Genomic DNA, 14,439 nt, shown 5'->3' on the forward strand with positions numbered 1-14,439 from the left:
GTTACTTCTTACTTTCATTTGAAAAAAAAACTTGTTTTTTTAAATTAATTTCTGATCATTTTAAATAGTGCTGGGAAATCCGGCGCCCCCTTCATAGAAATGTCCCTTACCCCATGAAAATATTCTCCATTGAAGGATCCTCCCACGTAATCCCCTTCTCTGACCCCCCCCCCCCCAACCAGAAAAAATACCTCCTGAAAACGTCTTTATACTTCTCAATAACCAATACTATATGTAAACAATGGGCGAAGTTCACAACTTGCAACATTCCCCCAGGAACTGTGGGGGATGAAGTCATCCTCAAAGACATATTTATTAAATTTTCGACTATGCTGATCGCTATCTCAAAATTTTGATCAGGTGACTTCGGGAAAAAATGAGCGTGGGAGGGGCCCAGTTGATCTTCAAATTTTTTTGGTCACATAAAGAAAGCACTAGAACTTTTAATTTCCGTTCTAATGAGTCCTCTCACGATATTTTAGGACCACTGGATCGATACGATCACCCCTGAAAAAAAAAAATAAATAAACACGCATCCGTAGTCTTTCTTCTGAGAAAAAAAATAATACAAAATTCCACATTTTTGCAGATAGAAGCTTGAAACCTGTACAGTAGGGTTTTCTGATACACTTAATCAGATGGTGTGATTTTCATTAAGATTCTACCACTTTCGGGTCGTGTTTCCCCTATTTTCCGAAAATAAGGCATATTTTTTCAAACTCGTAACTTTTGATGGGTAAAACAAAACTTGATGAAACTTATAGATTTAAATTTCGCAAAAAAATCCGATTTTTTTGATGTATGTACTGGTATCATTGTTACATTTTTTAGAGTTCCGGTTCCTATTCGGCAGGATCGCTCCATACCTGTAGTTTGTTGCCACGAACAGTTTGATAAAATTGATGCGTTGAATACATGTGAATTGTAAAGGGTGCTACCAACATTTGCGCCAATTCAATTAAATGTATTGGGGTTGTATTTTTAAAAACCTAGCTGGGGTAATCTTTGTTCTGCTCAATGAAAATATTAAAAAAGCTATTTTTGAAATATCAAAAATAAAAACCAAGTAGGTTTAAACCTGGGGGGCACATCCCCCCCAATTAGCAGCGCTGACTTCCAGAGAGGCTACGACGTGGATTTCAGTCGGAAAACGGGGTCATCCTGTATTAGAAAGCTTGAAAGGGAAATTACGGGAAATACACCAGTTAAGCGCAAAGCCACACGACTAAATATGCCACTTCTGTTTCTTTGTTTGATCGAAAACAGAACAGTTTCTAGTATAAATTGGGTCAAATAAATAGCCCATAGGTTTTAATAAGTAATGCAAAGGGATGTACTTGGTATATTTATGGTTGGTTAGTCGAGAAACGATTGGTGAAAATGTAAAATATTTGTAACTGAAGGGAATATGAGAATACTACTACTACTACTAACATCTCACCGCATTACCCAGCTGACTGAGGCCAACAGAGCCACTCACGCTCCTCCACCACCCCAATCTATTCAAAGCTTCCCTTTTTACACCCGCCCACAAAGTTCCAATTTCCTTAAAATCTTTCTTTATGACATCCTCCCACCCCAAACGAGGACGACCTGCTTTCCGGTTAGCCCTAGACGGTTGGCCGAAAAGGACAATATTCGACAATCTGTCATTCTTCGTCCGTAGAACATGCCCTAGTCATCTCAACCTTTCTCTCATTATAGCCCTAGAAAGTGGGATTGAACCACATTTTTCGTACAGCCTACTGTTTGAAATACGGTCAGTCAGCTGGGTACCCAGAACAATCCTTAAGCAATTTCTCTGGAAAATATCTAGCAAATCTTCATCCGCTTTTCGGAGCGTCCCTGCTTTAGAGCCATATTTGACCACTGTCATCACTGTAGCTTCTTATATTCTAATCTTGGTTTGCAGACTTATCTTCCTATTATTCCAGACTTTTTTTAACTGTAAAAAAACACCCTGAGCCTTGGCTATTCTACTTTTAAGACCTTCACTGCCCCCACCATCTTTACTAATAATACTGCCAAGGTAAGTGAAGCTGCCCACCTGATCAATCTTTTCATTACCCAACGTACCTTTTAATCTTCACTTATTCCTAGCCTTAGTGACTTAGTCTTCCTAACATTAATTTTCAAACCAATTCTAGCACCCTGAACTCGCAAAACCTCCAAAACTTCATTCATTTTGCGCAAACTTTCATCTAGGATGCTTAAATCATCAGCACAATCCAAGTTCAGGAGACTTTTTCCTCTCCATTTGATTCCGTGGTCTCCCATTACCTTTCCTGTGCTCCTCAAGACAAAATCAATCAAAATGATCCATGTAAAGGGAGATAGAACAAGACCCTCCTTAACTCCTTATTTAATACAAAACCAGCTGCTAACCTCATTTCCTACCTTAACCGCAGCAGTGTTATTCTCGTACATTGTCTCTTTAATGTATTTGTTTAATCACTTTAATGTATTTGTCTGGTATACTATACAAGGATAATACCTTTACTAAAGCTCTTCTATCAACAGAATTGAACGCTTGCTCATAATCTATAAAACTGAGGACCAAAGGTATTTGAAAACTCGGGAACTTCTCAATTATTAGCCTAAGAGTGAAAATTTAGTCGACATATATCCTCTACCTTTTCTAAAACCGCACTGTTCCTCTCTTAAAACTTTGTCTATGGCATCTCTCAGTCTAAAAAGTATCATATTACTAAGTAATTTACTACCTACAGAGACCAGACTAATGCCTCGATAATTACCACACTCACTTTTATCACCTTTCTTATAAAGTAGTTTTATTAAGGTTCTCTTAAAATCGGTTGGAACTTCCTCTTTTTCAAAAATCATATTCCTAATCTTCAGTAACTTATTTGTAATATCAGTGCCACCATATTTAAGAAACTCATTCACCACCATATCAGCACCTGGAACCTTATAATTTTTTAATTCTTTTAGTACTGTTGCTAATTCCTCCTCACAAAACAAATCTTCCTTCACATCAAAGGTATCACAAACTTTTTCATTTTCCTCTATATCTTTTCCTGCAACTCTATCTCGGTTAAGCAAATTCTCAAAATGTTCGGCCCATTTCTCTTTAGTTTTTTTGCTTATCGCTAATTGTGGCCCCATTCCTATCCTTAACTGGGCCAAGTCCGGATTGACTACTCCCTCTTAATTTGTTAACATGCCAGTGCAATATTTTACTATTATGCCGTCTAGCTGCATCTTCCAGATCCTCGGCAATTTTATCCATGGCAAAATAATTATAAATAATCAAATGAAAAGTAAAAGAATTTTTGTGACGAATGAAGAGCGGCAAGATTGAAGCCAGGAGTTCAGGATTCAGGGACGTAATTTGCTATTGGGCAGGAGGGCAACTATCTCCTGTAGACCCCCAGACCTCAGTTCCCCACCCCCAACTAAAATTTATTTTCGGCAAAAAATCTTGCCAAAACTAAAATAAGCCTGGATAATTCAAGTATCAAGAGAAACAAGTCAGTTTTTTTTAGTATATGTTTGCCTTTATGGTAATAGGCTGAGGTTCATTTATTTTCCAATCATATGTACATAACATACTAAGTATACCAATATCTGGCAGAGAGAGAAGCTCGTTTTGCACAGACAAAACAACTAAAGTAATAAATAACGAAAGATATTGATGATTAATCAAAATAAGAAGAAAGAGAAAAAAATAGGTATGATAGTAATTACTCACCACCCCAAAGCAGACATCCCACCCGACGATAATCAAAAAAAGAAAAAAAAATTTCAACCAGCAATGGGAGAACAAAAAGAGAATGAAGGCCCGAAAAAAAGAATCATTTTTCAGTTTTAACTGTCATTTTCACTTGATTTGCAAAAATTGGCTCCAACTTTGCCCCCCTCCCCAAGATTTTGACAAAATTACGCCACTGACAGGAACGCTACTTTCACTACACTTTCAACGCTGCTTAATTTTTCGCGAAACAAATTTCAAAACCCTTATATTTTTTGGTACTTACGTATTATCCAGAACACACTCAATAAGTATGCTTTGTTTGATCTGAGTTAACCAGTTTATCTCTCGCATTTAGTTATAATTCGCTAATCCTTTCGTGAGAGAAGCTACGATGCAGATATATTTTAATTAAATTTTATTAATTAAATTATTTTAGAAATTAAATTAAATTAGGTATATTTTATTTAAATAAATTTAATATATAGAGGAGTTAAGGTTAGGTAGTTAATAAAATGCGTTTTGGGCGGCCAGTTTTCCATATTTCTTTGTTGTGGTTTCCTCAATTTTGTTACTTAAGTATTATATTTTCATCATATTTTGGTATATTTCATTAAGATTAACCTAATTTCTCTTCTTGAGTGTGTTCTGGATAATACGTAAGTACCATTTTTCCTGCTTATTTTTTTATTTTTGAATAAAATTAAATCAAATGACATTTTCCTGTTTTGAAACGAACATTCAATCAATATTTCAAAAATAGATTTCAACCAGCAATGGGACAACAAGAAGAAAATGAAGACCCGAGAAAATATATGGTTATTTCCTAATAGAACTAGCGTTCTATTAGAACCAACTTGGTTTTAATCAGATCTTAGTTTGTGAATTTTTCTGAAGTGCAAGGCCCTCCAAGACCTTTTACCGGGGGCTGAGCCAGTAAAACATCTTCTAGGGGCAGGGGTGCGAATATTCGAAAAAAAGGTCTATTTCCGATAAAAATTTATACATTCCGACTGTGAAAACAAACTTCCAATTTTTTCTTCGATGGAGGCCTGGAGCGCTCTTGCCGTCCCGCTTGAACGCCATTCCTGGAGTAGATAAAACATAATCCTGTCAACTCGTTTTCCTCTGCTCACCATCATGTACTTTTGTTGCCGCATTTACAAGACTTGATAGCGAAGCAGTTGGAGCACGTCTATAGCCGTGGTAACTTAGGTTCGAACCAGAGATAGGACAATTTTTTAAGGAAATCAAAATGGAATTCAAAATCGAACTAGTTCCAATTGGAAACTGAAAGGGCGTAGTAGTCATGAATATGAAATTTATAAATGTTTGTATAAGAATAAACACGATTTCATCACAATAAAAGCGGAAGACTAAAAAGTCTAAAATATTTTTTTCCCGAGAATCTATGAATACATGTGAAAACGAGGGGCGCAGAACGGATTGGACTTTATATAATTGATCTTTTCAACTCGTTTTCCTCAACTCGCTTACTTTTTCAATTTATTTATTTATAACTTAAATAAATTTTATATCTGTATTAAGTAAAGCCGAATCTGTTTGCGCTCAACCTAACGTTGCCAAAAGTGGCACAATTTTCAAACGAAATGATTCACTTGCGGAATATCTTTTAAAGAAGTTGAATTTACTTTGGAGACAACGAGGAGTCATACTACTCCGCCACCCAGTGTTCATTTCAGAGTGCCACTTATTCCACCACGCCAGGTAAACTACCGCCACATGGCGCCTCTCCGCGCTAGATGTGGTACCGTGGTACCCGTCACTTGCGTATACGGTTATTGAGAAGGGCAGCCCAGGCCCTAGGAAGTGAAAAAAGCAAAACTTTAGAGAAAAAAACAATTTGCATGAATTCACATCACAGGGGAGGGTGGGGGGATTTTACGAAAGGTATAAGATAATAGGAGAAGATCGCGAAAAAACAGATTTTGGAGCGGGTACAGGTTTGAAACCCCCTCTAATGTGTACTCGCGTCAATCCCAATTCTCGCGTCAAATCCCTTAAAACAAAAAAAGATCGTTAAATTCCGTTTACTTGGAACAAAAATTCAAAAGAACACAATACGAAATTGTCGTACAAAAACTACAATTATAATTTGGAATATTCAGCTTCTAGTTCTTCTAAGTTTCTTTCCAGGGTTGCAACTTCATCCATTCGATTTTGTTCCCTATATTTAATGACACATATAAATAATAAATTGACAATTATCTAGAAGACAAACACTGTTAAAAATATTTATTAAAATATAGTTGCTATTACCTTAGTTTAGCTGAGTTCAAAACGGAAGGATTTCCGGTGTATTCAGGGCTGTCGAGACGGGGAGGGGATTACCCTGGTTCAATACCATGTTCTTTTAAAGTGATACTTTACGGTTTTCATTTGATTTGTAATTGAAATATTTTTCCTTTCAAAATTGAGCACAAAATCTTTTTTTCCACTGAGTGGAAAGTAGAAAACTAAATGGTATGCACAATGGTAAGTCAAAATGTTTCAAAAATAGTGTTGCGCATCACACTGTGCAGGCACGACCGTCATCTGACGTTCATGCCTGCGTTATGACGGGTAAAGAACAGAATGACCTGAAAAAGAAGAAAAAGAGGAAGAGAAAAAAGAAAAATAAAAATCAGAAGAAGATGAAAAAGAAGAATAGCCCTTTCCAAGGGCAATACGATTATATTTCCCTCGATTCGCTAAAATTTTAGAGTAACTAATCCGGATTTTGGTTGTAGTATCCCCCACGGCACGCTCACGAAAAGTTTTATAATTTTGGTAAGTGTAATGTCCAATGCATCGAATCTACATGAGGGACAGAATATATTTCAGAACTTAGAGGTCTAAGAAGGGATGGAATATTGAAGGAAAGATACTCACTTTTATCAACGTTAAGCGAAATACCAAATTTAATCGAAAAAATTTCAATATATCGGAAAAAATCTCTACTTGTTACATTTATAGCTAGGGTTGTGTGAGTGGAGCACAGAGTGGTTTAAATAACTCTCTTGTTTCAAAATCTGCTACTATATCACTATTAAACGACAACCAAAAAACTTAATTCGTGTGGGGGGGGATGAATAAGAAGGAGCTTACCTCCCGAGGACTTGAGACCTAGGGTAATGGTCTCAAATAAGGACTTTCTACCTGCACTTTTAAGATCAATTTACCAGCCGGAGAAATATTTTCTAATTTTTTAGGAGATTCTTTTTGAATTTCTCATTCTATTACCATTTTTTATTATTCCTTACTTATTGTATAATTTTCTTATGTTTCTTCGAATCATTTTTGGCAAATATTAGTGTTGCAATGAAAAGTGCAAAATGCACAAAAGCACTTTTGCGCGCACTAAACCTGAAAAGTGCTTTAGCAAATGAGGGCTTCTTTTTCAGGCAATTTTGGGAGACCTAACTTATCCAATTCTATTTTAAAGCCACGCTAAGAACGTTTAACTACCTACTAGGGTTGTGGGGTGGTACACAGTGGCGAAGTTCCCCAACTCTTATATTTTAAACTCCGCTCACTTCATTCCCACTAAATGAAAGCTTGGCTTTCTATTCGTTAATTGTTTTACTAATTTCGTCTCGTTTTTGACACTTATCAGGCGAACTGAACTTCACCTGTTTCAAAAGGTGACTCACCTAATCAAGGCCGTACCCAGAGAGGGGATTAAGGGGGTTTGAACGCCCCCCCCCCAAATGTTTGTCTGAATCGTCAAAACGTAAAAAAAATGGAGATAAACAAATTTTGTATGCGTTTTTTAGTTTTTTTTGTATAACCCCCCCCCCCCAAATTTTTTTTTTTTAGTAAAACCCCCTCCGAAAAAAAATCTGGGTAAGGCCGCGCGTCTAATAGAGGATAATTATGATGAAATAAGAATTCTTGAAATGGTGATTATAGCATAATATATGCCTTAAATTTAATAGAATCGTTCAATTTTAAAACAATGGCAGCCTTTTCTGCTAATTAACTATTATAAAATTTTTAGAATGACTTGACTTAATTAATCATCATTGTCAAGGTTGACTTTTAGTATTTTTTGCTAACCATGAATTAATGGTCGTGTTACATTAATAGATATTAACGCATGAAGTTCTTTTGTCACTTGTGCTTATCACATTTTGGCACTTGTACCCTTGAATATTAATACCAATGCAAAGGTTTATTGAAGTGAATGGTCACAATCAGGGCCATAAATACCAAGGAGAGATGGAAGGTAAGTTCCCCCGCCCCCGAAAATGGTATAAGGACCACCCCTTAAAGACTAAAAGACTTAAACCTTCTAGGCGTTTTTAATCTTATAACGTTGTGGCTCCATTTGCAAGAAGGTCAAAGGAATGATAGGGAATTGGGGGAATTAAGGGACCTAAAGATACACACAGGAGGGATAGGGAATTCCTCCGCCCCCAAAAATGGCACAAGACCTCTCCCTACAAATTGAAAACCACAGCCTAAAGGTACCCCGTAGCGTTTTACTCTGATAAAGTCGTGGGTTCATTTGGAAGAAGGTCAGGGGGAGGCTTTCAGGGTCAAATGCCTGCATACAGGAGGGATAGGGAATTCCCCTCCCCCCCCCAGAAATGGCACAAGACCGACCCTTAAAGACTGGAAACCATAGCCTAAAGATGCACCTTCTTGGCAGGTTTTAGTCTTATAAAGTTGTGGCTCCATTTGGAAGGTCAGAGGGATGCTTTCAGGGCCATATACCTGCACACAGGAAAGATTGGGAATTCCTCCGCCACCCAAAAATGGCACGAAACCTCCCCCTTAAAGACTGAAAACCATAGCCTAAAGATACACCTTCTTGGCAGATTTTACTCTTATAAAGTTGTGGCTCCATTTGAAAGGTCAGCGGGATGCTTTCAGGGCCAAATGACTGCATACGGGAGGAATGGGGAATTCCCCTCCACCCCCAGTAATGTCTAAAGACCTCCCCTTACAAATTGGAAACCCACGCCGAAAGATGCCCCTTATCGGAAGGTTTTACTCTTATAGAGTCGTGGGTCAATTTGGAAGAAGGTCAGAGGAATGCTTTCTGGGCCATATGACTGCATACGGGAGGAATGGGGAATTCCTCCGCCCCCGGAAATGGCACAAGACCTCCCCTTAAAGACTGAAAACCATAGCCTAAAGATACACCTTATTGGCAGGTTTTACTCTTATAAAGTCGTGGCTTCATTTGGAAGAAGGTCAAAGGGATGCTTTCAGGGCCATAAACCTGCAAACAGGAAGGGTAGGAAATTCCTTCTCCACCCAAAAATGGCATAAAACCTCCCCTTAAAAACTGAAAACCATAGCCTAGTAAATGTATCTTTTTGACAAGGAATTAAAATAAATACGACTATATAAATACGACTATAATAAATTAAAATAATTACAATAAATACGACTATAATAAATTAAAATAATTACAATAAATACGACTATAATAAATTAAAATAATTACAATAAATAAGACTATAATAAATTAAAATAATACGACTATTAACTGATAGTTAGAAAAAGTGTTAACCTTGATGAAACTTATTAAGTCACTCCAAAATAATCAAAATAGTTTATTGACAGAAAGGTTATTATTGTTAAAAAAGTTGAGCTATTTAAACAAAATTCAAGATAAAAATTTTATCATAATCACTTTTTCAGGTATATTTGTTTCATCATATTTATGATCTATTAAAATGGGAATTTTTTCCAAATTTTGACTGTCCGAATTTTGTCAAAAACCAGCCAAAATCAGAAATATAACAAAGAATCAAAAAGCTACGCTTTCTTTTAATTTAGAATTTATTTGATTAATTAATTTAATTAAATATTTGGTTTGGATAGCTTTCATTTAATTCATAATTAATTTAGTTTAGAAATAATTAATTTTACTAATTAAATTAATTTAATTCATTTAATTTACATTTAAATGAGCTTTCATTTAATAGCAATAGAGAAGCGGGGCTAAAACATAAGAGTTGTAGAAGTCGGAACGAACTGTCATTTACTTTATTTATTTCATTATTTTTATAACTATTAGCTATTAACATTTATAAAATAGAAATATATAAATTATTATTAGACATATATTGATATAAATTTATTATTTATTAATTTACATTTGTTACTAGTTTTATATTTCAAAATATTTGCTTTATATTTACGACAGATCACAAACGAACTAGGAAGCATTCAGACAGCATGAATTAGGAAGCATTTATTGACCTTATTCTTCGCTAGCCCAACATGACATCGGAATAAATTTAAAATAAACAGTCAATCACAAAGGTATAAGAGACATTTGCTAAAAAAGAAAAAAGAAAAATCAAAGAAGAAAAATAGAGGAGAAAAAATTAGGAACAGAAGAAAAATAATAGAAAGGAAATAATGGAAATGAAAACAGAAAAATAAAGGAATTAACAAAAGAATGAAAGAAGGAAAACAAAAGAATAAAAATCATATCAAATAAGAAAAAATAAAGGAATAGAAGAGAAATAATAGAAATGAAAAAAGAAAAATAAAGGAATCAAAGAAAGAATGAAAGAAGGAAAAAGAAAGTAAAAAAAATCAAATTAGAAAAAATAAAGGAATAGGAGAAAAATAATAGAAATGAAAAAAGAAAAATAAAGGAACCAGACCTGGCCTCACGGATGTATGTCCGTAATATGTACATTTGTTCCACCATTGGGTGATCAGTGCCATCTAAGTCCTCCCTGGCTTTAGCAGCACTAGCAGTCCAGCCAAGTTCATGATAAACCTAAATGAGTAAAATATTGAAATCTTCATTATAACACATCATCATCTTTGCTGTACGTCCTGTCTTTGGACGCAACGTTAATACAAGGTCGACTGTATAAGTTTATAAGGGGGGGGGGGGGGAGACCCTTTCGGGGACCCTTTGCCAATTTCAATCTACTTATTAAAACAGGAAATAACCCATTATATCCACATTTATATTTAAAGAGGGACCTTTATCCCCTTTGCCTGTTCATGTAAGCATCATTGCGCCCATGTTAACTATCACCCCAAGGCCGACCGAGATATAATGGCAAATATATTTTTACACTTTTTTTGAAAAAAAAAGAGATAAAAAACAACCTCCATTGCTTGATTGATCACAGTTGTTTAACGGAAATGAACATTTTAATGAATATGGGATCCTATCTTGACGCATTAAATTCGAAAATTTGTAATGACGCATATGGTTGACGGACGAAATTTCTGCTATGCACAAAAAATTGTGCAATTCGTATAGCAATACATGCAACTAAAATTCATCTAAACACGGGAAGATTAACGCAACCCGATCGACTGCATTCATGACGAACTTACAGTATATGCAGGCAGGGGAGTAGCTCCAGCATTTTTATTGAGGGGGGGGGACAAGAGGTCTCCATCTGGACAGTCAAGGGACATGGGCTATAATTTTTGTTGTTGCTAAAGTTGCGTCCAAAATCATCGGTCGTGAAAAATCAAAGCGTGCTAAAGCGTGTAAAATCAGTTTTGGGGAATTTGTGGTTAAAATTCGCAAATTAGATGAGATATGTACAAATACTGGGACTTAGAATGTAGGAATCTTTCCAGATTTTATTTGGAAGTAGGGGTTGTGCACTTTTTAAGGGATGATAAGCTATGGAAAAGTCAGTTTTGGGTATTTATTCCCCTGAAATAACCAAAAAGGACATTAGGGCGGGTTGAATACCAGTCCATAGGTCCAACAGTCCATAGGGTTGAGTAATATAGATTGTGTGTTGGCTAATATAAACCCATATAATTGATTGTATATAAATAACTATAATCAACTTGAATCTATATAAATAACTATAACTATGTTCAACTTGATCAACTATAAGAAACATTAACATCTTATAACTAATCCATCTTATAGAAATTTTAATATCTTAAAACTTAAAATATCACAGAAATAAACCCAGTTTAGAATATACTTACATTCCTTTTTAACGTTTTAAATGTCCTAAAGTTTAATGATTGAGGAATATACATATATGTATACATATATGTATATATATATATATATATATATATATATATATATATATATATATATATATATATATATATATATATATATATATATATATATATATTATATATATATATATATATATATATATATATATATATATATATATATATATATATATATATATATATATATATATATATATATATATATATATATATATATATTTTTTTTTTTTTTTTTTTTTTTTTATATATATATATATATACATATATATATGTATATATATATATATTATTTGAAAAAAACACGTTTTCTAAAGAGTTAAAGAGGCTGAGTTACAAGGTCGAACCTTAAAACGTACAGGGATTAGGAGGCACAGTTGGGGGGCTGCCGCCCCCAAACCCCCGCTTTCGCAGCCTTTAAATAAAAAAAAAATTTAAACTGAAAGTAAGGAGCGACATTAAATCTTAAAACGAACAGAAATTATTCCGTATATGAAAGAGGCTGTGCCCTCCTCAACGCCTCGCTCTTTACGCTAAAGTTTGACTTTCTCACAACTCTTTTTTTAAACAATAAAAACTTTAGCGTAAAGAGCGAGGCGTTGAGGAGGGCACAGCCTCTTTCATATACGGAATAATTTCTGTTCGTTTTAAGATTTAATGTCGCTCCTTACTTTCAGTTTAAATTTTTTTTTTATTTAAAGGCTGCGAAAGCGGGGTTTGGGGGCGGCAGCCCCCCAACTGTGCCTCCTAATCCCTGTACGTTTTAAGGTTCGACCTTGTAACTCAGCCTCTTTAACTCTTTAGAAAACGTAGTTTTTTTCAAATAATTTCTGCACGTTTTTGTACAGTTTATTACTTATTATTGCTTGACTAACTGTTAGCTGATCGTGTCAGGAGTTAAAGTTGGGGGGCTGCCGCCCCCAAACCCCCCGCTCTTGAACATTCTTGTGTTAAGGCTTTTAATTCCTGAATACTCAAATCACGTCGTACAGGGTGCCTCCTAATCCCTGTACGTTTTAAGGTTCGAACTTGTGACTCAGCCTCTTTAACAGCCCCCCAACTGTGCCTCCTAATCCCTGTACGTTTTAAGGGTCGACCTTGTAACTCAGCCTCTTTAACTCTTTAGAAAACGTAATTTTTTTCAAATAATTTAAAAAAGAAACTGAGTTTCTTTTCAAAGTATATAAAAAAGTTGCTCTGATGGTGAATCGAACCCGAGTTTTCCGCTTGAAACTCTGAAGTCTCAGCCGCTGGACTATACAAACACAATAGTAATTGTTGTTTAGCAAATAGAAGGTATTTTCGACGCAAGCAAATTCCCAAAAATCTTGATATGTGGTTTTTGGAAAACAGGGAAGGAGTGATCAGATTGAGCTGAAATTTCGACGATAAGCTCCCAGGCCCCATGAAAGCTTATCCTCTAAATTTCAGACCGATCAGACAACGTGAAAGGGGGGGTGGGGGAGGGAAAAATTAACATGGGCTACTATAGGAAAACGAGGTTTTTCGTAAATGTAAATTCGGGGGATAATTTTTTCGGTCTAAAAATATCAAAAGGCCCTAACAGGTCAAATTCTGCTTCGAATGAGTCCTCATTCAACCGGATCCGGTGCCAACTGTGGCCTGTAGGCGTGGCTAACAAAAAAGAAAGAACTGATGAGGCAATTTAAGTGGCGATATTTGGTTTTTTGAAAACAGGGAAGGAGTGATCGGATTAACCTGAAATTTTGAGGATAAGCTCCCGGGCCCGAGGAAAGCTTAACCTCGAAATTTCAGCCCAATCGGACAACGTTAACGGGGGGCTGTGGTGGGAGGGTCCAAACTTCCGGCCCAGTTTACCCCATGAAGATAAAGTCGGAGGAGGATGAAATTTTGCAAGTTTCTTAGTTTGAGCTTGGGCTACAAAATGCGATTACCGCCGTCTCTCTGCGACCTCTAGGACCTGAAATCGCTTAACATTGTGGTGGGTCGCCTCTTTATAGAGGCACAAGTGTGCCTCCCTGATATATATATATATACATATATATATGTATATATATATATATATATATATATATATATATATATATATATATATATATATATATATATATATATATATATATATATATATATATATATATATATATATATACATACATATAATATATATAAATATATATATATATATATATATATATATATATATATATATATGTAAATATATATATATATATATATATATATATATATATATATATATATATATATATATATATATATATATATATATATATATATATATATATATATATATATATATATATATATATATATATATATATATATATATATATATATATATATATGCATGGGACCTATGAAGCCCCTTGTTGTTTCAGAGAAATGTCCTTTTTATAAATTTAGCTTCATTTTATGTTGACACATATCCTATAAATCCTGGGAAAGCTCTTATTACGATGTCTGAAGAATCCGTTAATTATCGAGTGTCTGAAAAAGCCAGTTGAGCGATGACTCATACTGCTTAAATTTATAGCTTGAAAAGCTTCAAAGGATGCTGGGAATTTTATTTTGATTCGGCCATTCATCGCCTTTGGTCAGAGGTGCGCGCGCAAGCGTGCGTCTTAAAGTGTATTCGTTAATTGTAAGAGTTTTACCTTTAATTCCGTTTGAGTTCCTTTTGTAGCGTGACTGAATACAGTAAGATTTTTTTATACTATATAATCTTTGACTTTTAGCCTAGG

The 14,439-nt window shown here is 34.9% G+C and overlaps 1 protein-coding gene across 5 annotated transcripts in view; it reads right to left on the reverse strand.

Moving 5' to 3' along the window:
- Positions 1 to 5,754: 5,754 nt before the first annotated feature.
- Positions 5,755 to 14,439, reverse strand: part of Rbsn-5 (Rabenosyn-5) — an 88,090-nt gene continuing 79,405 nt past the window's right edge. For all 5 annotated transcript variants that reach the window (XM_089106170.1, XM_089106173.1, XM_089106171.1 and 2 more), the window contains exons 11-12: positions 10,345 to 10,463; positions 5,755 to 5,900 (exon numbers count right to left, since the gene is read on the reverse strand). In XM_089106170.1, coding sequence (XP_088962296.1) covers positions 5,822 to 5,900; positions 10,345 to 10,463 — 198 coding nt within the window. In that variant the 3' untranslated portion in view covers positions 5,755 to 5,821. The remainder of the gene's footprint in view (positions 5,901 to 10,344; positions 10,464 to 14,439) is intronic.

Source organism: Artemia sp. Qi Xiang Cuo, chromosome 20 (genome assembly GCF_049724085.1).
Source record: "Artemia sp. Qi Xiang Cuo chromosome 20, ASM4972408v1, whole genome shotgun sequence".
In the NCBI taxonomy this organism is placed as follows: domain Eukaryota; kingdom Metazoa; phylum Arthropoda; class Branchiopoda; order Anostraca; family Artemiidae; genus Artemia; species Artemia sp. Qi Xiang Cuo.